General features: G+C 39.5%; 1 protein-coding gene across 3 annotated transcripts in view; it reads left to right on the top strand.

Annotated features, from left to right (window-relative positions):
• The window catches only part of SECISBP2 (SECIS binding protein 2), a 48,685-nt gene extending 25,798 nt beyond the window's left edge, over positions 1-22,887 (top strand). For 2 of the 3 annotated variants that reach the window (XM_045289415.1, XM_045289417.1), the window contains 12 exons: positions 3,209-3,290; positions 4,915-5,042; positions 7,526-7,648; positions 9,040-9,129; positions 10,507-10,639; positions 13,414-13,580; positions 14,238-14,358; positions 16,570-16,720; positions 17,518-17,738; positions 20,824-20,978; positions 21,271-21,463; positions 21,945-22,887. In XM_045289415.1, the coding sequence (XP_045145350.1) occupies positions 3,209-3,290; positions 4,915-5,042; positions 7,526-7,648; positions 9,040-9,129; positions 10,507-10,639; positions 13,414-13,580; positions 14,238-14,358; positions 16,570-16,720; positions 17,518-17,738; positions 20,824-20,978; positions 21,271-21,463; positions 21,945-22,048 (1,668 nt within the window). In that variant the 3' untranslated portion in view covers positions 22,049-22,887. The remainder of the gene's footprint in view (positions 1-3,208; positions 3,291-4,914; positions 5,043-7,525; positions 7,649-9,039; positions 9,130-10,506; positions 10,640-13,413; positions 13,581-14,237; positions 14,359-16,569; positions 16,721-17,517; positions 17,739-20,823; positions 20,979-21,270; positions 21,464-21,944) is intronic. The other variant, XM_045289416.1, reaches the window with a different exon arrangement.
• Positions 22,888-23,245: the final 358 nt, after the last annotated feature.

The following is a 23,245-nucleotide window of genomic DNA, read 5'->3' on the forward strand; positions in this document are numbered from 1 at the left end:
ATCCACTTAGTATTTGGGGCTGGGACCAGCCCCTTAGACCTCTCCACTGATTCCCTACTCCGCGCCGGCATGTTGTCTTCACACCTTGGAGCACTAGGTTGAAGTTTGGTCCCTCTTTTCCTGTGGAGATATAAACAATACCCTCCCCTTGGGTGGGTTAGCACCCTGGGGGCACTCTATTTTAAGAGGGGTGAGCAGAATAAGTTTATTGGAGATATATTTCACAAGGAAAAAGAGAACATCATAGGTGGATGTGCAGTAACAAAAGAGACAAGACTTAGGTGTGGCTACTAATTTCTGGTACTATGGCAGTGTGGATGTAGGTATTTATGTGCACTCAAGAGTGGGGAAGTCCTTGTTTGGGTAAGTGGCCAGAGTGGAGCGTGGGGCTCCACCAGAAGAGGCCACTGGAAGTGAAAGTTGGAGGGTATTTTAAAAAATACGATGAAAAAGAAGAAAAAAAATAGGGTGAGACCATTATAATAGAACAAGAAAATAAAGTAAAAAATACTGTATGGGGATGGGTGCGTTTTCTGTTCTTTGGTAGTGTCCCTTTGTGTGTGCTGTAGGGCAGGTGGTGGTGGGGAGGGCACTGACCAACTCAGGAAAGAAGGGTGAAGGGGAAAAAACTAAATATACTTTAAGCAACTTAGGTACTGATTATGTTTGCACCAAGCTGCACACACAATTAGCTGTCTCCTGGAGAGCATTGAGGTAAGAGGCTTGGCTGGTTGGGTTGCTTCAGGGGCTGAGAAAAATTGGCTGTGCCGTCAACCAGTTGTACTTGGGAGTCTGTCAGCAGGCATTGTTGCTCTTCCACTTTAAGAAACTTGGATCTACTTAACTTTAAGTTGACATTCCCCTTGCCAGGAAGTGCATGATATCCCTCCTAGTGGAACTTCTCTGGTGGTTTGTGAGGAGATCAACCCGTGCTTGTTATCTGGCAGCCGTATTTTCTTAGCCCCTTTCTGATACTTTTCAAACCTTGAAGTGAAACTCCCTTGAGTCAGCCTTTAGCTAAATAACATATTGGCTAAGAAAGTATTGAATATAATAAATAAATAAAATTAAAAAATTTTAAACAAACAAAAAAAGAAAGTACTGAATATCACCCTTAAGTACTATGTTCTTCGTACTATGTTCTTCTTTTTTTAATTCCTGAATAAACCAAATAGTAAGCAATTACTTTAAAATGAAGATGAGAAGGTAAAGGGGCCAAGAAAGTATATTAATGGAAATGGAACAATTAGAATGCAAATAATTAGAATGTTCATGCATAGTGATGAATGTAACCAACTTCACTGAACAATTTGTGGAGAGAATGGGAACCTAAATAGCTATGTAAATCTGTATAAAAAACAGTTACCTATATTTATCTAAAAGTAACTCTAAATTTAACCTTAGTCCAACCAAGCCTTAGAACTACACCTAACACTAATCCTCCAAGCTATAATGGGATACCTAACTCAAACCATAACTGCAAACCTAAGCCCAGCCAAATCATAAACCTAATCCTAGCAGTAGTTCCACACCAACATGTTACTGTATTTTTCGCACTATCTGTGACCTTAAGTTAGATGTAGAAGGGGAAAGAACCATGTAGGCACTTTTGTGCTGTTGTGGAAAGTTGCTTAAAGTATATTTAGATTTTTGTTTTTTGTTTTTAGTATATTTAGTTTTAAAAAGAGTTGCACACAGGTATATATGGTATGATCTCATTATTACAGTTCATATACAAAAGATAAATGTAGCTGTGACATTCATTCCTATAGACATGCCAGGTCCTGCTGCCAGCAATGCATTGTCTTGGGGTACTAGCAAGTTCTTCTCATGTGGATTGTAAGGGGCCAGAGATAAGCCCCACTCAGTATTCACAGGCACACAGCAGCAGAGAATGAAGCCAAAGTTGTGTTTAACCATAGATATTTCCCCAAGGAATAATGTGGGTTCCCCTGGAGAGGTAAGAAGGACACCTTAAGCACATATAGGATACACTTTGCTTCCAGAGCAAAGCAGGTGCCCTGTAGAGGTGTGAGGATGCCTAAGGGGGTGCTTTTTGTTTTTATTTTTTAATCGTTTTATTAGGGGCTCATACAACTCAGCACAATCCATATATACATCAATTGTGTAAAGCACATTTGTACATTCATTGGCCTCATCATTTTCAAAACATTTGCTCTCCACTTAAGCCCCTGGCATCAGCTCCTCTTTTTTTCCCCTCCCTCCCCACTCCCCTCTCCCTCATGAGCCCTTGATAATTTATAAATTATTATTTGTCATATCTTGCCCTGTCCGACGTCTCCCTTCACCCACTTTTCTGTTGTCCATCCCCCAGGGAGGAGGTCACATGTAAATCCTTGTCATCAGTTCCCCCTTTCCAACCCACTCTCCCTCTACGCTTCCAGTATCGCCATTCGCACCACTGGTCCTGAAGGGATCATCCGCCCTGGATTCCCTGTGTTTCCCGTTCCTATCTGTACCAGTGTACATCCTCTGGTCTAGCTAGACTTGCAAGGTAAAATTGGGAACATGTTAGTGAGGGGCAGAGGAAGCATTTAGGAACTAGAGGAAAGTTGTATTTTTCATTGTTGCTGCATTGCACCCTGTCTGGCTCGTCTCCTCCTGCTTTTTGTTTTTAAAATAAGCATATTCCAAGTGGGGGTTGCAGGTCCACAGACGGCCCAGCAACTTTATAATTATTGCTAAGTTGGTCCTTGGGTCTCCTGTATATATCTTTCTAATTTATCGTAGGCTACATACAGTTCAGTCTCAGCATGTTTTTTTTTTTTATCTTCTGTCAGGCTATAAATCTGTTGTGGCAGTGTCAACTTTTCCCAGGCCGTAACTCTGGGTAAGATGTCTTATGATGCCCACACAGCCTGAGCTCCAGGGCCAGACATTTACTAGGCTTGTTATTTTAAGGTCCATTGTCCATTCTCTCAGCAGGTAGAGTGTTCATTCCGTTAACACAGAGAAGCCCCTGCCTGTCCTTTCTGTCAGGAACCTTATTATAAAAAGGGAAAGAAATAGAAAGTTACTAACAGTGGTTGGTATATTTTTATAAGAAATTTGGTAGACGGAAGTGTTAACTTTTTATGTGTGTCAATTTTTAAATTAACATGTATTTTAAATAAATTTAAGAAACTGCATAAAAATTAAATTTTCCCCCCGTTTCAAATATTAATAAAAGAACTGGCTTGCTTTTTAGGGTGAAAGAGTGGTCAAAAATAAAAATGCAACTCAATCAGTAGCTGATAATGATGCTAACAGTTCAACTTCATATACAAGAGGTAAGAATGGCTACAGAACATTGTCTTTAAGAATTGTTTTCTGGGTTAATTTTGGAATCCATTGCAAAGAAAATATTTTTACTCTACAGTCTTCAGTAAGGTAGCTAGTGGGTTGTTGATAAATTGAAATGGAATTTAGAATCGTAAAGTAAGCATATTGCGCTTAAAGAGTATTTGTTATGTGTCCTCACAGCAACTCTATTTGACATAGACTTTTCCAGGCTGTAATCTTCATGAGAGCTGATTGCCAGGTCTTGTATCTCACAGAGCAGCTGAGTGCTTCACCAGTATGTTACCAGTGCTCCTTTTAAAGGAATGTGAAATGAGGGGTAAAAAGTATACACGAAATTTTTATGCAGGTGCATGAGAACATTTGTGGACTCAGAAATCATTGTTTTAGTATTAGACCAGTGAATTTCAAGCCTAAACACTTACTCTTAAAAATGAGGGTCTTAAAAAAAAAAAATGAGGGTCTTCATTGATACATCTCTCTATATTTACCATATTAGAAGTTAAAACTGAGACATATAAAATATGTTTAAAATATATCAATTATGTATTTTTAAAATAGTGAAAATTAGGCCCAATATATTATAATATAAATAACCTATTTTTATGGGGAAAAATACTTTTCCAAAACCAAAAACAAATGACACTGAGGAGAGCAGCACTGTTTTACATTTTGCAGCTCTCTTTAGCATCTGGTTCAGTGGATCTGCTTCCCTGTCACATGTCTCGCAGCCTCAAGAATACCCCTGCACACTGAGGAGAAAGATGAGAGGGGAAAGGCAAGTCATGTGTTAGGATTACTGTGAAAATAGTACTGACATGAAACGTATAATAGCTTGTAAAAAGAAAATTTCATACATGATTTCCTATAGGTCATTTTTATTTTGCATTCTTATGTTTTATGTTTGGTTTTTATGTGGTTCATACAAATCTTCACTGTAGAGGCTGCAAGCTCTGCTCTGGTTGGAGGCTTGGTCTTGGTATTGGTTCCATGCCTTGTGTTATTGCCACGAGCAGTCAGCTGTTGTTCAGCTTCTGGAGGTCATGTGCTGATTGTGTGATGGGAAACTCTTTGTCTGCACAAAGAGTTTCTTGGTAACCAAGAAGTTGTTTTGTAATTAAAACTGTGTTCTAAACAGAAATAAATTACCAGTTATTGTGATAGTGATTTTTTACTTTTGATTTTAAAAGTACATATCAAGATGAGTAGGTTAAAATTTCATCTTTAGCTCCTTCTTTGTATTTGTCACATGAGCGTAATTGTGGATTGTTGTTTTATAACGGAAACAATTGTCTACTCACCCCACCTCATATTAAAAGACCAGTTTTTATGAAAATCCGTCTTACAAGGTAAAGGGAAAAATTCAACATGCATACTCCAAGAAGGAAAACATGATAAATACTATATGAGGAAGTACTGTAAAAAAGTTTATGGAAAAAGGAAATTAAATGATAGTGGAAGTTTTCTAAGACCTTTTTGAAGCTTCCTTGTAGTTTTCAAAGGTATATATTGAACAGGAGCTCAAATTTAATTATGCTCTGAGTAATCCGTTTTTGAGAAACTAAGCAATTTTTGTATTACTGTTGAGATTGTTATTTTGTTATCTTTGAGCAGAGTTATCTTGGACACCAATGGGTTATGTTGTACGGCAGACATTGTCTACAGAACTGTCACCAGCCACTAAAAATGCTACTTCCATGAAAAGCCTAAAGACAGTTGCTTCAGCAGCAGATCCTAAAATGGTTAGTATAGCATGTTCTGAAGTTTTATCTTCTGATCTTTCCGACAATAAAGAGAAACATAGTGTTCAACTTATTAAAAAGGTATGCATCACCTTTTGATTATATTGATTTTTTGTATCTTTATATATTTCATTTTTTTGCCCAGCTCCAAGCACTAGGAGTTTGTTGTAGTGGTAAAAATAATAGATTATCAGTCAAGGGGAAAGAAAAAAAATGATTGCTTTTGTACATGCAGCGCATAGTTGAGATGAGAGAATATGAATTTTCCCCTTATGGTCTTAAAATATCAGTGAATCATTTAGAATTCTTTAAAGCAGAGATGTTGGCATAAGTTCATTCTCTGGTATATACATTTGCTACATCTTTTATCAGTTGGGTACTGGGAGCAAATTACCATATATACTCGAGTATAAGCCGACCCGACTATCAGTTGAGGCACCTAATTTTACCACAAAAACTGCATTAAAAATGTGCTGGAAAACTCGGCTTATACTCGAATATATATGGTACGTGAGTTATTCATGTTTGATCATGTACTGTAGGTTACTTATTCTTATTTAATTGCAATTTATTAACTATAAGATATAATTTCAGAATTTTCTCCCTTCAATTAAAATAATTGCCATTTTAGTTAGTCCCTTGTTTGTCCAAGAGACTTTTTTATTGTGTTTAGACTCTGATTTTAATTTTTATATACTATTTTAGGATGAAATACATTCCTATTGTTTACTGCAGTATGTTCCTATCTTTTTGAGTATAAGGTTACTTTTTTTTTAAATCATTTTATTGGGGGCTCTTGCAACTCCTATCACAGTCCATCCATCCATCCATGTGTCAAGCACATTTGTACATTCATTGGCCTCATCATTCTCAAAACATTTGCTTTCTACTTGAGCCCTTGGTATCAGCTCCTCATTTTCCCCCTCCCTCCCTCTCCCCTCTCCCTCATGAACCCTTGATAATTTACAAATTATTATTTTTTTGTCATATCTTACACTGTCCGACATCTCCCTTCACCCACATTTCTGTTGTCCATCCCCCAGGGAGGAGGTTATATGTAGATCCTTGTAATCGGTTACCCCTTTCTACCCCACCTTCCTTCCACCCTCCTGGTATCACCACTTTCAGCACTGGTCCTGAAGGAATCATCTGTCCTGGATTTCCTGTGTTTCCAGTTCCTATCAATACTAGTGTACATCCTCTGGTCTAGCCAGATTTGTAAGGTAGAATTGGGATCATGATAGTGGGGGAGGGGGGAGGGAGCATTTAGGAACTAGAGGAAAGTTGTATGTTTCATCGTTGCTACACAGCACCCTGACTGGCTTGTCTCTTCCCCGCAACCCTTCTGTAAGGGGATGTCCAGCTGCCTACAGATGGGCTTTGGGTCCCCACTCCACACTCCCCTACATTCACAATGATAAGATTTTTTGTTCTTTGATGCCTGATACCTGATCCCATCGGCACCTCATCATCACAAAGGTTGGTGTGTTTCTTCCATGTGGGCTTTGTTGCTTCTGAGCTAGATGGCCACTTGTTGACCTTCAAGGCTTTATGACCCTAGAAGCTATATCTTTTGATTGCCGGGTACCATTAGCTTTCTGCACCACATTTGCTTATGCACCTGCTTTGTCTTTAGTGATTGTGTCGGCAGGGTGAGCATCATGGAATGCCAGTTTAATAGAGCAAAGTATTCTTGCATTGAGGGAGTACTTGAGTGGAGGCCCAATGTCCATCTGCTACCTTAATACTAAACCTATAAATATGTGCACATAGATCTATTTCCTCATTCTCATGTATAAATATATTTACATTTGTACATGCTTAAGGTTACTTTTTGAATTCTAAAAATGGCATAGCTCATCCTACATGAACTAAGTCATTATCCCGGACAGTTTTCCTTAAATGGATGTAGCATCCTAGCACTCAACAGATTTTGTTTTCTCAGAGTCCTTTTTTCCCTAATTATTGAAAAAAAATCATGTATGAGAAATGCTTAGTTTAGAAATCTCATAAAGTAAAGATGACTAATGAAGAAAATAACTAATGATCTCCAGTCATTTTATTACTGAGATAGATTAACATTTTACAAGACTGGGTTGATAGTGTTCATAAGGGTTATTTTTCCCTGTAAAACATCCTTTATTATTTTTAAATTATAGAAATGATAAATGCAATACTATAAGTATACAGTTTTAGAAAAAGTAATTTCTTCCACTCCCAAATCTATAAGGTTTCAAAGCAAATTAGGTATTGTAACTATTTTAACAGTTCCCCCCTCCCCACCGCACCCTCTTCAGAATCATTCTTCTGAATGCTGACTCTTTATAAATAGAAAATGAGAAACTCAACCTGGATAAAACGGCCATATAGTTTTACATATTGATAATCATATTTTTTATAATCATTATTTTTATCTAGGACATAGAATTCAAGAGTTCTAGTGAATATCGTAAGAAAATATTTTTGTTTTGTTTTTGTTGTAGTCCAAAGATTTACAAAGTGACAACCTTGAACAAAATGAAGTTTCAAGAAAGAGTAAGAAAAAGAAAGAAAAATCTAAATCAAAATATGAAGTTCTAACAGTTCAGGAGCCACCAAGGATTGAAGTACATTTACATTCTTATTCACCTTTCGTGATGTAAAATTGTCTTTTGTAGTAGAAGCTTGGGTTTCTGTGGTTTCTTTCATAAGTAAAAATCTCTGGCATTTTCTGTAATAATAATTTTCTTATTAAAAAAAGAGCACTAACCCGTTTTCTTACTTCTTCATCCTTACTCTCCAAATCAGTACCTGTCTCAAAGCAGATCTTCCATGAAGATTTGAAGAAACGAATTAATAAAACCGTTCAGTCTAGAGACAAACTAATATTAGAGTTAATAGTATAGTATGTTTACACCTTTTAATCTTTACCTACTTATTCCAGGTTTAGAATATTGACTTGTAGGACTTCATTTTCTATTCAGAAATATTATGATGTGGTTGCAACCCACCACACCCACTGCCTTTAACTTTGGCATGAAAATACAACCTTTCAGTATATTTCGACTCATGGCAACCCTAAGGGACAGTGTAGAGCTGTTCCTCGAGGTCCCCAGCACTGTAGATCTTTATAGCCTCCCCACTCGTCTGCATTCTCCAACGGTGATGTGATTACTGTAGAGAAGTTCAGAATACTTGGGTCATTCATTTGGAGTCCTGTGAGGAGAATTTCATGGGCTTCCAAAAGAGCTCTTTAATCCACGTTCCTCCATTATTCCACGTTGCTTCCTAATATTCGGCCTAAACTCTAATTGAGCTGTCCTGGTGACTGCTACATTTCTTTCCTTGGCCACAGAAGAGTCAAGTAACATGGCTGCTTGGGCAGGGAGATGAGTCTTTCCGAGTTGCTACCAAAGCACTCAGCCTAAAGGATCCCTACAAATCTAGGAAGTCTCCAAGGGTTTTGGAATATCCATTTGGGAATAGTTGGGTTATATGTTTGAGATGTCATGATTTAGACTAGTGAATAATGTATTATAGTTTCTGTTCCATATTTCCCATAGTGACTTCTCTAAGGAAGATGACACAAACTATCATTAAGTAATATACAAAGTTTTTTCTAACAGGCATATTGCCTTTTATTTAAAGTACACATTTAGCATACATTACAGAATAATTAATCTACTGAGTCTAGATTTTATGGTTTCTCCCTTGGAATCAGTATTTGAATATTTTCATGCCAGGGTTAAGGGCCAATTCTCTAGACTCTTCAGTTCGACCAAGATTCTTATTGGCACTGTGTCTATTTCTGGGACATGTTATGTTATGCTGTGGCCTTTAATACTGTCACTTTGACTTTCTAAATGTGAAAGCAGAAGCAATTATGTCAGTGTTTGAACTGTTTTGTATTACTGTTGAGATTTTTTGGTGGCAGTTTATTAACGAAGAATATGAGTAACAGAACGCTTGCATCTGGGCATATTCTGAATGGAGACCTAAAAGTGTGTGGTTTACTTAGGATGCTGATGAGTTCCCCAATTTGGCAGTTGCTGCTGAAAGAAGAAACAGGGGAGAGTCAACAAAATGTCAATCCAGACAGCAACAACAGGTAACTGTTAGATGGAAACTACAATTGCTTTAGGCTTAACTTTTCTTGCTAAACTCTTAAAAATGACACACTTTGTTTTGTACTGAACTGTTGTGTTCCTTCATTGGAGCACTGCATCCATATGTTGAAACAAAATTGCTTTTAAGCTAACATGTCTTGTGTGTTTTGTAATAAGACTACTGGTAACTGCTATTGCTGTGTCAGGAAGGAGGGGGAATACGAACTTTTAAAAATGAAACTCTGTTTTAAATAATACATTGACTCAATTTATTCAGGAAGCCCAACAATTCTTTTTTGAGGTAGTATTAAAAGGCAGAACAAAAGTAAGAGAGCATCAAAACTTCATCAAAATGGAAGCCCAACAGGGACAGGTCGGTTCCCCCTTCCAAACCATCCCCACTGTAGCCTTAAGAATAAAAGTTGTGATTTATACCCAGATGAGAATTTATGCACTTTTGCCCATTTCTTCTCTAGAATTTTCATTGTTGTGCTGCCTTTCAAAGGGGGGACATGTTCACAATTATGAAAAATAAAATTCTAAACCCTTATGAAAATTAACTTACATCCACATGTAATAGTTTGATAACCTTCCATCCCTGCAGAAGGTTTCTTTGCATCCTGGTGCTGTTGCCTTCAACACTCTCCCCTTGATTTGAGGTCAGCCAGTAGGGGCTTGGGGCCAGAGAAGAGGAGAACTGCTGGTAGGAGAGGTAGGTGGAGATGCTAAAGCAGAGGAGATGCAGCATGCCTTAGGACATATTAAGGAGACTATCTTACACACCTTCTTAAATAATCTCTAAACACAAGTGACAGTTTTTCTTGTCGCAAATAATGCTTATTTAGAATGTATCCATTTTTGTGCCTAAACTCAATGCTCGCCTGCTTGTTTATGATTTAGGCCTCGGTACATTTTGGTCATAGCATCATACTTTCATGAAGGCTGGCTCATTTAGGGATTTGGAGAGGGGATAATGCTAATGAAATCGTAAACTAACCAATTAGCCTTGCCTAAACTTTTGCAGCTAAAGACTTACAAACAAACATGGGCATTGTTACTCAAACTGTAAATAGATGCAAACATACATGTGGACAGGTTATTCTGAGAGAAAGACGTAAACAGTGATGGTAATAGATCATGTGGGATTGGTTTTTCCCCCCTTAATTTCCAGTAATATTATTTTAAATACTATTTTTATATTTCAATATGAACATTTTCATTTAATCTTTTACTATATATGACTTCGTAAAATGAAAAGCATGGGTTATAAAACCAAAATTTTCATTTATCTTGTATTATATATAACTTCATCATAAATGAAAAGCATGGGTTATAAAACACAGTACTGTAGATAAGCTTTTTGATATTTGAACTTTTAGAAGGATTTTAAAAACAGTGGAAAGAAGAGTGAAATTCCAGTTCAGCTGGATTTGGGCAGAATGCTCACAGCCTTGGAGAAAAAGCAGCACTCCCAGAATGCAAAGCAGTCTTCCAAACCTGTGGTGGTCTCAGGTATGAGAGCAAGTAGCAGAAAATCTTTTCCAGGTCCACTGTCTTTTGAATGTGTTCTTTTATAATAAAGATTCTCTAAGTATGCCGTTAGGAATTAGTACTTTGTAGAAGGTGAGGATTTTCCCTCAGTTATGATGACATGGTACTTCTGAAAGTCTACTTTTTTTAGTGTTCTTTGTTTCAAAAATCTTTACAGTGTAGGTAAGGGAATTAACATTTCATAGAATGTAATTATCTACCTGCCCTAACAACTAACATTTAGTTTGTACCTAGTTCCTCCTGTTAAAGCAGCTTATTTATTTGTAACTGTGCTGCATCTGTGAAAAGAAAGAACCAGATACCCAGCGACACTGTGAAGAAGGTTTCACTCAGCATACTTGCAGGGGCGGAGTTTTGGAGTGGTTTTCTGGTAGTAAGTAAAAAGGGATATATGCGAAGTTTTGTAGCATTAGTCCTAGAAAGGATATTCTTTCAGTTCAGGGGAAGTATGATTTCACAGACAGAAAAACAATAAATTGTGTGGTGAACACTTTCATTCTTAACCTCCTAGTATACAATTTTTAGTGCTGTGTTTTCTCTATTAAATAACTATCTCAGGAGCCAGAAAACTATGGCTCACTAAGGCTTGACTTAAGTATTATGTATGACTACTTTTGGAGTTCCAGGATGGTGCAAACTATTAATGTACTTGACTAATAACTAACGTTAGCTTTTTGCACCCACCCCACATCTTGGGAGTAAAGGCAAAGGTTGGCACTTGAGTTCATTTGGAAGAAAGTCCTGGTGATCGATCTACTGCTGAAAAATCATCCACTGAAAACTGTGCAGAGTGTTACTCTGACTTGCTTGGGGTCACCAGAATCTAAAATTGCCTCAACAACAACCCGCAGTGCTGTTGCTGGGCTATCATGGCAGTGAATAGTTGTGACAGAAACCGTATGGCCTACAATACTGGAAATATTTATTATCTAACCCTTTATAAAAAAAGAAGCTTTGATGGGTTAGCAGGTTGTACATTGGACTGTTAATCACAAGGTCAACAGTTCAGGACTCCCAGCTGCTCCTCGAGATAAAGACAGAAAGCCACAGTTGGTCGTCTTTTGACTTCCTAAAAGATTTATAGTCTTGGAAATCCATAGGGTCACTATGAGTTAGAATTGATTTAATGGCAGTGAGTTGGCATTTTGGCTACGCTGTTCAAGTATGGATCTCTGTGCTTCTTCTATCTGGAGTTTCTTGTGGGCTTCAGGTTTGTGGATTGTTTTTCCTCAAATTCAGGAAATGTGGGACCATTGTATCACTCTGTTCAGCTTTTTGACTGGTTTTGAGGAGATCTTTGTCAACCTCCTTAGTCTGTTGATGAGAAGTGTTTCTCGCCAGAGAATTAAGATTATGACTCTGAAGAGTCACTTGGTTGCATGCCGTCAGACAAGACATCATGAGCTGTGATTGAAGTGAACTGAACGGTAGACTGTTGGAAGAGCTCAGGTGAGATGCTGAACCTGGCAGTGTTGTTAGGAATTGAGGGGAGCTAATCCATGTAAACTGGGTCATTAGAGGAGTTGTTTTTTTTAAAGAGCTGATGAGAAAAGTAGAGCCAGTCACATACTATGTAATAGTCTCCAAAGGTCTAAGCAATTGTGCTTTAGCTATAATAGTTTTAGATAGTAGAGCTATTTTTATACTTAGGTTTTTATAACTTGTACAGGTAAATGTTCTACATTAAGCAGATAATTAGACGGGTAAGATCTAATCAGTTTGTTTACCTGATAGATATAACACCAGTTCAAAAATATATTCCAATATTAATGACAAAGCCAAATTCACTGCCATCGGGTCGATGCCAACTCATCGCGACCCTGTAGGCTATGAGTGGAACGGTCCCTGAGAGTTTCTGAGAATGTAGCTATAAACAGGAGTAGAAAGCCCCGTCTTTCTCCAGAGGAGTAGTTGGTGGTTTCTAACTGCCAACCTTGTAGATTGCAGCCCAAATCTTAACCACTACGCCACCAGGACTCCTACCATTATTAAAGGAGAATGGATAAAATTCATATAGAAAAATATTGGTGAAGTTGGACAATGGACACATAGGGTTTGTTTTGCCATATTTTCTGATGTATGTGTTTGGAAATTTTCCTAGTTAAAAAAAAAAGTATATGCAAATTAGCTATTTCTTTGAAATATATCCGAAAGTGGGAAGTTAACCAGGAGAGGAAAATAAAATTGAAGTATCTGGTAGTAATGGCTCATTGACTATGCAAAGTGAGATGCCACCAGAGTGCCATCATAAACATGATGAGGTTTATACATCTGCAGAATCAACTGGAAATATTACTAGAATCTTATAAGGGCCTAATGGTAGTTAGACAGAAACGATACATATAAAAGTTATTGGCAATCTACTTCTTTAAAGGCATTGCTCAATTGAAAATGGGAATGGAGAGAGATTTAGGCACAACAGCAATAATTCATGTAAAATAGAAATACTTTTATTTTAAAAATCAGATACATTATTGAATTTTACTAGAAACAGGATATTTGATTACGTGAATAGGAGAGTAGTTCTAAAATTATTAGATAATTTCTTGTGGCTCATATCCAAAAGCTAACCAGAGCCATTTAAAATCATTGCCTACTGAAAGCATTTCTGTAGATTTAAGAAGAATGTCAGGATAGGGGCTGAGTTCTAGTGACATAGGAGACCTGTAATGCTGTAAACGGCTATGAAGCCAGGAGGGGAGTACCTGCGTTGCATTGTGCACACTTTGTTTCAGTTGGTGCCGTGCCAGTTCTTTCCAAAGAAGCAACCTCGGGGATGAAGAACCACCACTTACATCAGGTGCAAACCCCTCACAACCCCTTAGACTCCAGTGCCCCGCTGAGGAAGAAAGGGAAGCAACGAGAGGTTCCCAAGGCCAAGAAACCAACGTCTTTGAAGAAGGTGTGTGAAACAAGACATTAAAAGGCTTTTCAAATGTCATGTATTCACATTTCTTTCTTTCAGTGCCTAGGTTTACATTATTTGAATGTTGATCTCTTGAGACAATTCTCTAAAACAATCATTTGCTCCCCCAACGTGATGGGGGATGTAAAACTTTAAAGGGAAAGTTTTTTGTTTATGACGCTCTTGTGACATGGACAGAAAGCCAGAAGAGGGAAAGTTACATTCTCTTCATTCTCACTGTCATCCAGGACTCAAGATGATCTGTCATATGCTCACATTTACTGATTCAGAGCCCCTCTTTGCACCTGTTCTGTTAGGCCTGTGACACGTCCCTTCCTTTAACTGCAATAGTAGTCATCCCCGAGTCTCTGTGCTTGAGGTCTTGAGGTCATTGCTATTCAGAGGGACTGAATAACTTGCCCTTGGTCAGGGGACTGTTGTGCATCAAAATCCGCATGAGAGCCAGTTTTGGATGTCTTGTTATGCACATAGACCACCCTGTCACGGAGCAGGAGTGGATGGGTGGGTCTTTTCCTGCTATTGAAGGTAAGTGATTAACCAGATCTCTTATGAACAGTTGTGTTGCCAATAAGTTGAAGGTGGACTGTTTATTTTGAAGAAGAATATCTTAGGTGATTTGATCATTTTTAAAAGATTATTTTGAAGGAACGGCAGGAGAAAAAGCAGCAGCGTCTCCAAGAAAATATTGCCACTGACATGCAAGATGTAGAAAGCAGTGGTGACGACCAGTCCTTTCAGCAGGATGACCTTTCAGGTATTTGTTCCTCTTTGTTTGCTGCTGCTGCTTTTTTAAAAAAAAACTTTTATTGGGGGCTCATACAACTCTTACCACAATCCATCCATCCATCCATCCATCGTGTCAAGCACATTGTACATTTTTTGCCATCATCCTCAAAACATTTGCTTTCTGCTTGAGCCCCTGGTATCACCTCCTCATTTCCCCCCTCCCTCCCTCTTCCCCCCACCCTCATGACCCTTGATAAGTTATAAGTTATTATTATTTTGTTGTTTGCTTCTTAAAGAAGTGATTCTTAAAGAGTCACTGAATTGGGAGCCATCATGACAGAGATAAAATGGGTGTCTAGGAAACTCTCTGGAATTTTGCCTATACACTGTCCAGCTTTATGATAAAAATGCAGGTTAGGACTGTACTTTAGGGAAATGCAGATATATGCAGACGCCTAGCTTTCTAATAGAAAATATCGTGGGTGACAGAGTAGGGCTTCTGGTACCTCTGATTCTTTGAGTTTGAGTAACAGAGGAGATGAGACTGCCAAGTTTGTTATCAGTGGCACTGAATGTCTTTATAAATTGGAATAACCATGAGAATTAGATGCTTACCCGGAAGTGTATGAGATGTCCTAAACAATTATGTCTGTATGTTTTTGTACAGTAAGCTTTATTGAAAGACATATTTTTAGAAGTGTAGAAGTTGATAGTGTATAGCTTGTGGACTTTTCACAAGGTAGACACAGAACCTAGATCAAGAAATAGAACAGAACCCCAGAAAAACCCTGCTGCCCTTTTGGTCACAGGCCTTCCCACCCGCCCCTGCCAAAGGTTTGGCCCTGGCTGCAGCACTGTGGATGCACTCGAACTCAACCTCAGTGGGGTCATATAGTATATGCTCTTCTATATCTACTACTGTTTCTCCACATGATGTTAGGGGAGTTCGTCCATCTTGTGCCACATTGGTGCAGTTCATTAATTTCATCATCGTGTGAGTTTACCAGGCTGCTGAAAGGCATTCAAGGAGTCTCCATGTTGGGGCTGCTATGGATGTTATTGTGTGTGTTTTGGAGAAGATGAACATTTGGCTCCTGTTGGACATTTGCTGAGGAGCACAATTGATGGGTTGCAGGATAGACTTACCTTCAGCATTAGTAGAATCTACTAAGTAGGTTTTTATCAATTATATCTCCACTGGAAGTCTGTGATGTTACAGTTCCACATCTTTGGTACTTTTTAGCATGTTATCTGACTTTTTAATGCTTTTCCTTCTGGTGAGTGTGGTGGGCATTCTTAACTCCTTCACTCTGAGACCTGTTACCTGCATGTAAGCAATCTGTAGCAATAATGAGATAGGAGACTGAAGCTCTTGCTAAACCATCGCTGATGTATTTGAGCACACCTGTTGAGATGTTTAAGGATCTCTGGTGGTGCAGTAGTTATGTGCTGGGCTGCGATCCACATGGTCAGCAGTTCCAAGGTGTAGAAGTTTTAAAAGTGTAGCTCCTACTAGCAGCTCCGGGAGAGAAAGACTGGGCTTTCTACTCCCGTCAACAACTAGTCTTGGAAGCCCACAGCAGGTCGCTGTGAGTCAGCAGTGGATCGATGGCAATGGGTTTGGTTGAAATTTGCGTTCATTGTAATCTAAGGATTCTTTGAACAAAGGGTGATTTCAAGCACAAAAACACTTAGAACTAAGAACCAGTTTTTTTTTTAAACTTCTTAATAGGAGATTCTTCATGTTAAATTCAAAAGTAAATCTGGGTGTTGGGGTGGTGGTGCAGGGAGAGGCAGCCATACAGACAGGCCAGAAGGCTGACTGTTTAATCTACTAGTTTTCCCATCACATTTTTCATTTATTTTAATTGCCTTCTCTGAAACTACTCACCACCTACGTTTATTATGACATATATGTGCAGTTTTGGGTTACATCCTGGAGACTTGGGGGCACATTGTTGGGACATACCAGTAGGTTCATCTTGGCGGTGCATCTCCTAGATCAGCAGTTCTCAACCTGTGGGTCATGACCCCTTTGGGGGTCGAACGACACTTTCACAGGGGTCGCTTGATTCAAAACAGTAGCAAGATTACAGTTATGAAGTAGCAACAAAATTAATTTTATGGTTGGGGGTCACTACAACATGAGGAACTGTATTAAAGGGTCACGGCATTAGGAAGGGTGAGAACTACTGTCCTAGATGCTATACAATGACTTCTTTGCTTTGTAAAACTTCAGGGGAAGTGGAAGAATCGATCTCCTCCACTCTTGTAGAGAAAAGAAGGTCAGAAGAGCCATTCAGAGCAGAGCCCCAGAGTGACTCAGAAACCTGCCATCTTAGTCTCGACTCAGCCAGCTTTCCGAAGATTCACAGCCGGAGGTTCAGGGAGTGAGTGCACCTTGACTCTCCTGTACCCCTGTCCCTGCTAATGATCTGAGTGGGGAGTTATGTGCTTGTGCTTACCGTATGTATTCGAATGTAAGCCGACCTGAATATCAGCCCAGGCACCTAATTTTACCAAAAAAACTGCATAAAAATGTGCTGAAAAACTCAGCGTATACACGGGTATATACACGGTAATTTAGCAGTTATTTTTTTCTGCTCTTAGGATTTTCAGTATCAAAGTTGTGTAGTTGGGTCACACTTTCTTTTCATCCTAATGGTTTAAAATGGCCAGTACCTTAGTAGAACCCTTGTTCGGAGATAGCCTGATGATTGCATGTGCTTCTGGTAAGTCTCTGATTTGTTGGAATCCAAGTGTGACGGGCATGAGCAGAATCCATATCCGGGTGCCTTTGGTAGCGCCACTTCTCTATTTTCTTAGGGGAAGGATATTTTTAACCCTGTTGGTGGTCTTTACCTTCCACCGTCCCATTTTACTTCAGGGTAGATTCTTCAGCGATTTATGTTCTAGTGAGGAGTGACCAGAGATGTGGCTAGGACCCTCGTCGGGAGAGATTTGGCACCTCATGGTGGGGCCTGGGCCACAGAGATGTTCATCCCTTGTAATTGAGAGATGGAGAGGAAATCTCAGCCTTTTTATAACATCAGATCCATCAGGAACTTCACACTTTTTATTAGTATTACCTGAAAAGGACTTGGTGTTCTCTATTAAGGGTTGGTGGGAACAGTGCTGGGATGGTACAGCCAATGGAAATGCTGATGACGTGTTATGTTTCTGTCAGTTACTGCAGCCAGATGCTTAGTAAAGAAGTTGATGCTTGTGTTATGGATCTTCTAAAAGAACTGGTACGGTTCCAAGACCGTATGTATCAGAAAGATCCAGTCAAGGCTAAGACCAAACGCCGACTTGTATTGGGGCTGAGAGAAGTTCTCAAACACCTGAAGCTCAAAAAGTTAAAATGTGTCATTATTTCTCCCAACTGTGAGAAGATACAATCCAAAGGTAAGCCCAGCCGTTTTGTCCTGTGTAATAGCGGTTCCTGCCCACAGCTTATGCCATAAGCCCATTTGGTCTCCAGTGCCGGGCAAGACCTCTGCCACAGGACCGGGGAGTGTGCTTTAATTGATTAATGGTTTTCCCAAAGCCCCTTTAACCACCAAATAGCTAACCTGTATCAGTTGGGTGGGCGTCTGTCCTTTTAGCTAGGAAGCATTCTGGCAGCAGCAGCAGCAGGAGTGCCTTCTGTAAGCTGAATACTAGGAGCCTTGCTGATTGGCTCTGGTGTTGGAGTTTTAGTTTAGAGCTGGGGAGAGCTCACTGGTCACTTAGATCATAGTTTTTCTCCCTGACTGCCAAGCAATACCTAGATGGAGCATCTGCCAGGTTTAAATTTAATTTTTCAATCTGTGATTAACTAATCCGTCCATTAATTAAAGGTGACAGTTTGTCTAAATACCACTTGATTTGTCCTAGGTTTTCTTTTGCTGTGACAAGCTTGGTCAGGTAGGAGATTGTGTACTCCTCCTTTCTGTCACATCGCCTGTAACTCTTGTTTTTGTTCTTTGAAGGACTTGCTTGTCTATTTTATTTTCTCATTAGGTTAATATAGGAATTGATGGGTGCAGAATGTCACCTCTCATTTGAGCTATGAAAAAAAAAAGAATCCAACCTCTAAATATCCACAGCCAAAGTCTAGGGTACCCACTTTGCCCTAATCCCATTCCTTTCTTTTACAGTGTAAAAGCAAGCTCTACTAATACTGCCTTTTTAATCTAAATCTTAGCACTAAGCCTTAAAGATAATCTTTGCCAGTTGACATTTCACAACTAAGGAGTGAGGTGTTACCTGACTTGTCTAGTGGTTACTTGGGAGCTAGCTCAGGAATAGCTGCTAGACCCCTTTTCTCCAGGCCAGTGGGTTTATCCGTTCCATGTCACAGTTGATCGAAATGGAACAGGGCTTCACTGCTCTGCCTTTGCAGCTGTGTGTTTGGCAGAGCCCTCTCCAGGTCCAGGGCAAGGTGTGCACGTTACAGAGCTACAAAGGATAGCCCAAATCCTTGGGGCATACAGGTCATACATATGCTGCATATGTCATTTTTAATTTTCTAAAGAATTTTTAAATTTCTGCTATTTTTCATTTTTGACAGCTTTAAGAAAAAAACTTGTTTTCTGAAAATCCCTTGTTTATAGCAATTGCTTTACTTCATGGAATGTATTACTCTGAGGATTTTACTGGTGCTAAGTTTTCTTAGCATTTTGTACCAATGAGACTGAGCATCGTTTCATTTAAGAGTTAGGTATTTCTTATGAACTGTTGATTCTTTGCCATGTCTTTTAGCTACAGTTCATTTTTATTTGAGTTTGTACTTTTTTTTTTCTCATAATAAGAAAGCTAGCCCTTTAGGCACTGTAGATAATTTTGTGGTTTTCATTTGTTGTTGAGGGAGGAGAGTGAAAAGGTGCAAGCAGAGATTTTAGGAACTACATAGGACAGTATTAGTTTGTCCTATGGAATCTAAGTTTTATGCCATTCCTAGGCCCTTTCCTACGCCAAGGTTATATTTGTCTAATCCTGTTTTGCTTCCTCGTTTTTCCATGTTTTCATTTTAAAAAAGAAAACCAGAGACCAGCTGCTGTCAGGTTGATTTTGACTCATGGTGACTGCATGGGTGTCTGTGTACTCCACAGGCTTTTTCATGGCTGACTTGTGGGGGGAGTAGACTGCCAGGCCTTCCTTTACAGTCATCTTTTGGTTAACTTGAACTTCCAACCTCCTGGTTAGCAGCAAGTGCTTAACCATTTGGCACCACTCTTTTCATGTTTAGGGAGAGTGCATTTTGGCCTACAATGCCAAGTGTGAATCCACTTAGCATCCTGTGTCTTATGTGGGATAATGCACTTGCTTTTCCCTGAGCTGAAGACCTGTGCAGCAGTCTTGTTTCAAATATATGGGTCACAGTGGACCTTGTGTTATGCCATTCTGTATTGCCTTGCTTACACTGCAATAGCTCTAGGGTTGGGAGTGAGATCTCCCATTCCTGCCTCTGGGGTGGTTCATTTTAAGCCTAATGGGTTGATGAAACTACCAATCCCCCTGTTAGAGTTCCAGTTAACTTATATGCATGGTCCCACCTTACATGAGTGCTGTGTACACGATTAGCAAGCAGTTTAATTCCTTTGATATGGAGCACAAGCACCTCACATTTCCATTGTCCTACCCAGTAATTTGGTGGGCGTTACAAAGATGGTGGTTAGAAGGGCCTTATTAAGTCATTCACAGCAGCATAGTACCGGATACTGATTCCAGATCATGTTGGCCTATTATCATTGTCCTTTGTTAGAATGGTGACTTATGTGGAAGCATTAGGGTACAAGTGGGAATATTGCACCCCTTTTTATGTCAGAGTGGGTCGGTACACATGGGAACTAGAAACCTGTCTGCCTCTTTCTTGAAGTACTGTTTGGGACACATGACGTCACCTCTCTGTGCTTCTGGTTTTTTTATTTGTGATGATTCAAACAGCCTTGTAGGATTTTTGTGAGACTGCACGCAAAACAGATCCTGGGACATAGTACCTCAAAACCACAAACTCATTGCCGTTAAGCCGATTCCAGCTTATTTAGACCATATTGCACAGAATAAAGCTGCCCCACAGGGTTTCCAAGGCTATAGATCCTTACTGAAGTAAACTGCCGCATCTTTCTCCCACATAGTGGCTGTGGATTCTAATTGCCAGCCAAGTGTATAACCCTTGGGTCACCAGTGCTTCAGTATATGGTAGATATTTGGTAAATGTTAGCTAACATTTGGTTTTTCCTATTACGCACAATACTAGCATTTGATTAGGGAGGGGGGGCAGTGATACATCTTATTACTTTAAAGACATCTCTCTTTGGGGAATTGCTTTTCATAAAGCCTGAGAACTGTACTACATGCAGTGACTTGGCTTTTTTTCTGGTGAAATCTGCCCTGGCCACTGAACATGAAATAAAAAAGAGGGTGGACAGTGCTGCTGTCTGTAACCAGTATAAGTACACTATGTATTGTATTTCCTTTGTTGTTTTTTTCTTTTCCTCTGACGCAGGTGGGTTGGATGACACTTTGCATACCATTATTAATTATGCCTGTGAGCAGAACATTCCATTTGTGTTTGCTCTCAACCGCAAAGCTCTGGGACGCAGTCTAAACAAAGCCGTTCCTGTTAGTGTGGTCGGGATATTCAGCTACGATGGAGCCCAGGTGAGGTGGAACAAGGGCTTCTCTGGGAGGAAGTCGAGGAGAGCAGGATAATTCTCTCCTGTGCTCACTGAATAAAACAGTACTTAGAACTTTTACTGGTTTGGCACTGAGCAGAGGTGACCTCATGAAATGATGACCTTTGTGTCAGTAGCAGGGCTGTATTAGAGCATAGCTCTCTTACCTGTTGCCCAAATACGCTGAGCATGGCTCTGGCTCTAGGTTTTGCTGAATTGGGGAGCTGGTGTACTCACAGGTATTCTTGGAACATCACTCATGTGCTCTTTTACCCAAGGACCAGTTCCACAAGATGGTTGAACTGACAATGGTGGCCCGTCAGGAGTACAAGACCATGCTAGAAAGCATATGCCAAGAGCTGGCTGAAGAGCATGGTACTTACATGTCACCCAGCCCACCCACACAGAGCTCAGGGAACTCTTTGGAGGATGCACACCCAAACCCCAGTGAGCAAGAAGAGCCACATTACAGTGAGTGTTTTAGGGTGGTAGTGTGTGTGAGTTGGGGGCTGGGGTGGGGCAGAGTTGAGCACCTTATGGTTCATTATTACATGAGTGGCAAGGGCCAATTTTAACAAGGCCCAGGTGTGGTCTAGGTTTTTGCCTGAAATGACCTCCTTTGTGAGCTTTGTAGGCCTTGTTATTGATTATCTGATAATTTCCTTTCTCAGACTTTCAGTATCATCTCAACATGTGCTCAGGTAGTTCATTCGAGTTTTTCAGTTAGCATCCCCTAAGGTGTGTTTCTAGGATTTATAATACAGGTCCAGTGAAAGTTGGGGGGGTTCGGGGAGGGAACAAGTGCCAGGGTTAGAAGTCGCACTATAATACTCCTCCAAGCTTGTAATGAGCGCATGCACATGCTCCCCACACTGACTCTCCCATTGGGCTCATGTCCGCATGTTCATTGTTGGTGTCTTTTTATTAGTTACGCCATTTTCTTTTTTTCTAGTTGAAATCTGGAGAAAACATTTGGAAGCGTATAATCAGTGTACCCAGGAACTCGAAGAAACATTAGAGGCTTCAACTTCTCAAGTGATGAATTTGAAATTATAAGGAAGGAGCCGTGTGTGTGTGTGTGTGTGTGTGTGTGTGTGTGTGTGTGTCCTCGTGCGTGCACACGTGTCCATATTTTGGGTAAAGGGGTGGGTTAGATAAGACATTGTCTTATTCTCAGTTCTTCATTGATCTACTGTATTGGATTCAACCATTCAATATGCCAACTCCGCAGAGTGAAAGAATGTTTGTAGACATGGCTTGTTGGGTACCATACTGTGATATAGCTTTGGCTTTCTGACCACTGGATTTGCAGAATACTGCCGAAAACATGATATTGAGACTACTTTGGTTGCTAAAGAAACTCCTCTTACTATTACAGAACAATTAAACAAGTTATAAATTCCACCTGTCTGCAGGAGCCCGGTATTGTATTTACTGAGTGCCAGGTGGATTAGGACCATTTTAATTGGCAGGAAGTAGAAGAAAGTGCCATTCCTAATCTTACTTTTTTTCCACCTCCCAGGAAGCTATCACTGCTGTATAGGAAACTAGTGTAAAGTCTTCTTTGAGTGATGCTAACATTAGAGCAAAGAGGGGCATGGTGAATGAAGTGTTTATTTCTCAGGGGATGTATGTTTTCACATTTAAAGATTAAAAATTTGCTAAAATGAGTCACTGAAGGGAAAAAAATGTTTTCTAATCTAACTATTTAGTCTTAATTAAAAATGCATAGCGATGTTTTGACATTTCAGTTTTGATAGTCTTATAAACGTTCTTATTTTAAATGAACACATTCTGAATTCTTTGAGACCAAAGGGAAGACATTTACTTTCATATTTTTCCTATAAGTAAGAAGACTAACTTATTTTTAATAAATAGTGATTACGTTTATGTAAGACCTTTACTTTCTGTTTTATTGGTGTCCTAAGTGTCTGATTTGTCCATTTTGGATAGTCTTGTCACGAGGGGAAGGCTTGTTGTTCCCATACTTCATCTATTTTAGAGTAGACATTACTAACGTCGCTTCTTGAAGGTCTGCCGGTAGACTTAACCTTGTGGGTTTTCCACCAAAGTAAATAGCAGAAAAGGAATGATACTACATTTTTTTAATTTAGCAAGCAGGATAACTTGGGGGCTTTGTTTAATTAAAGTTAGACATGCCAAACATTTTACTACCTCTGAGAAGTGACATATGGTGAGCAAATAAAATGAAAGCGAGTCGACCATGGCATACTGTGAACTGTCCGTTTTAAT

This window comes from Echinops telfairi, unplaced genomic scaffold (assembly GCF_000313985.2).
Source record: "Echinops telfairi isolate 266 unplaced genomic scaffold, ASM31398v2 ScPeMD7_27;HRSCAF=92, whole genome shotgun sequence".
NCBI classification, from domain to species: Eukaryota; Metazoa; Chordata; class Mammalia; order Afrosoricida; family Tenrecidae; genus Echinops; species Echinops telfairi.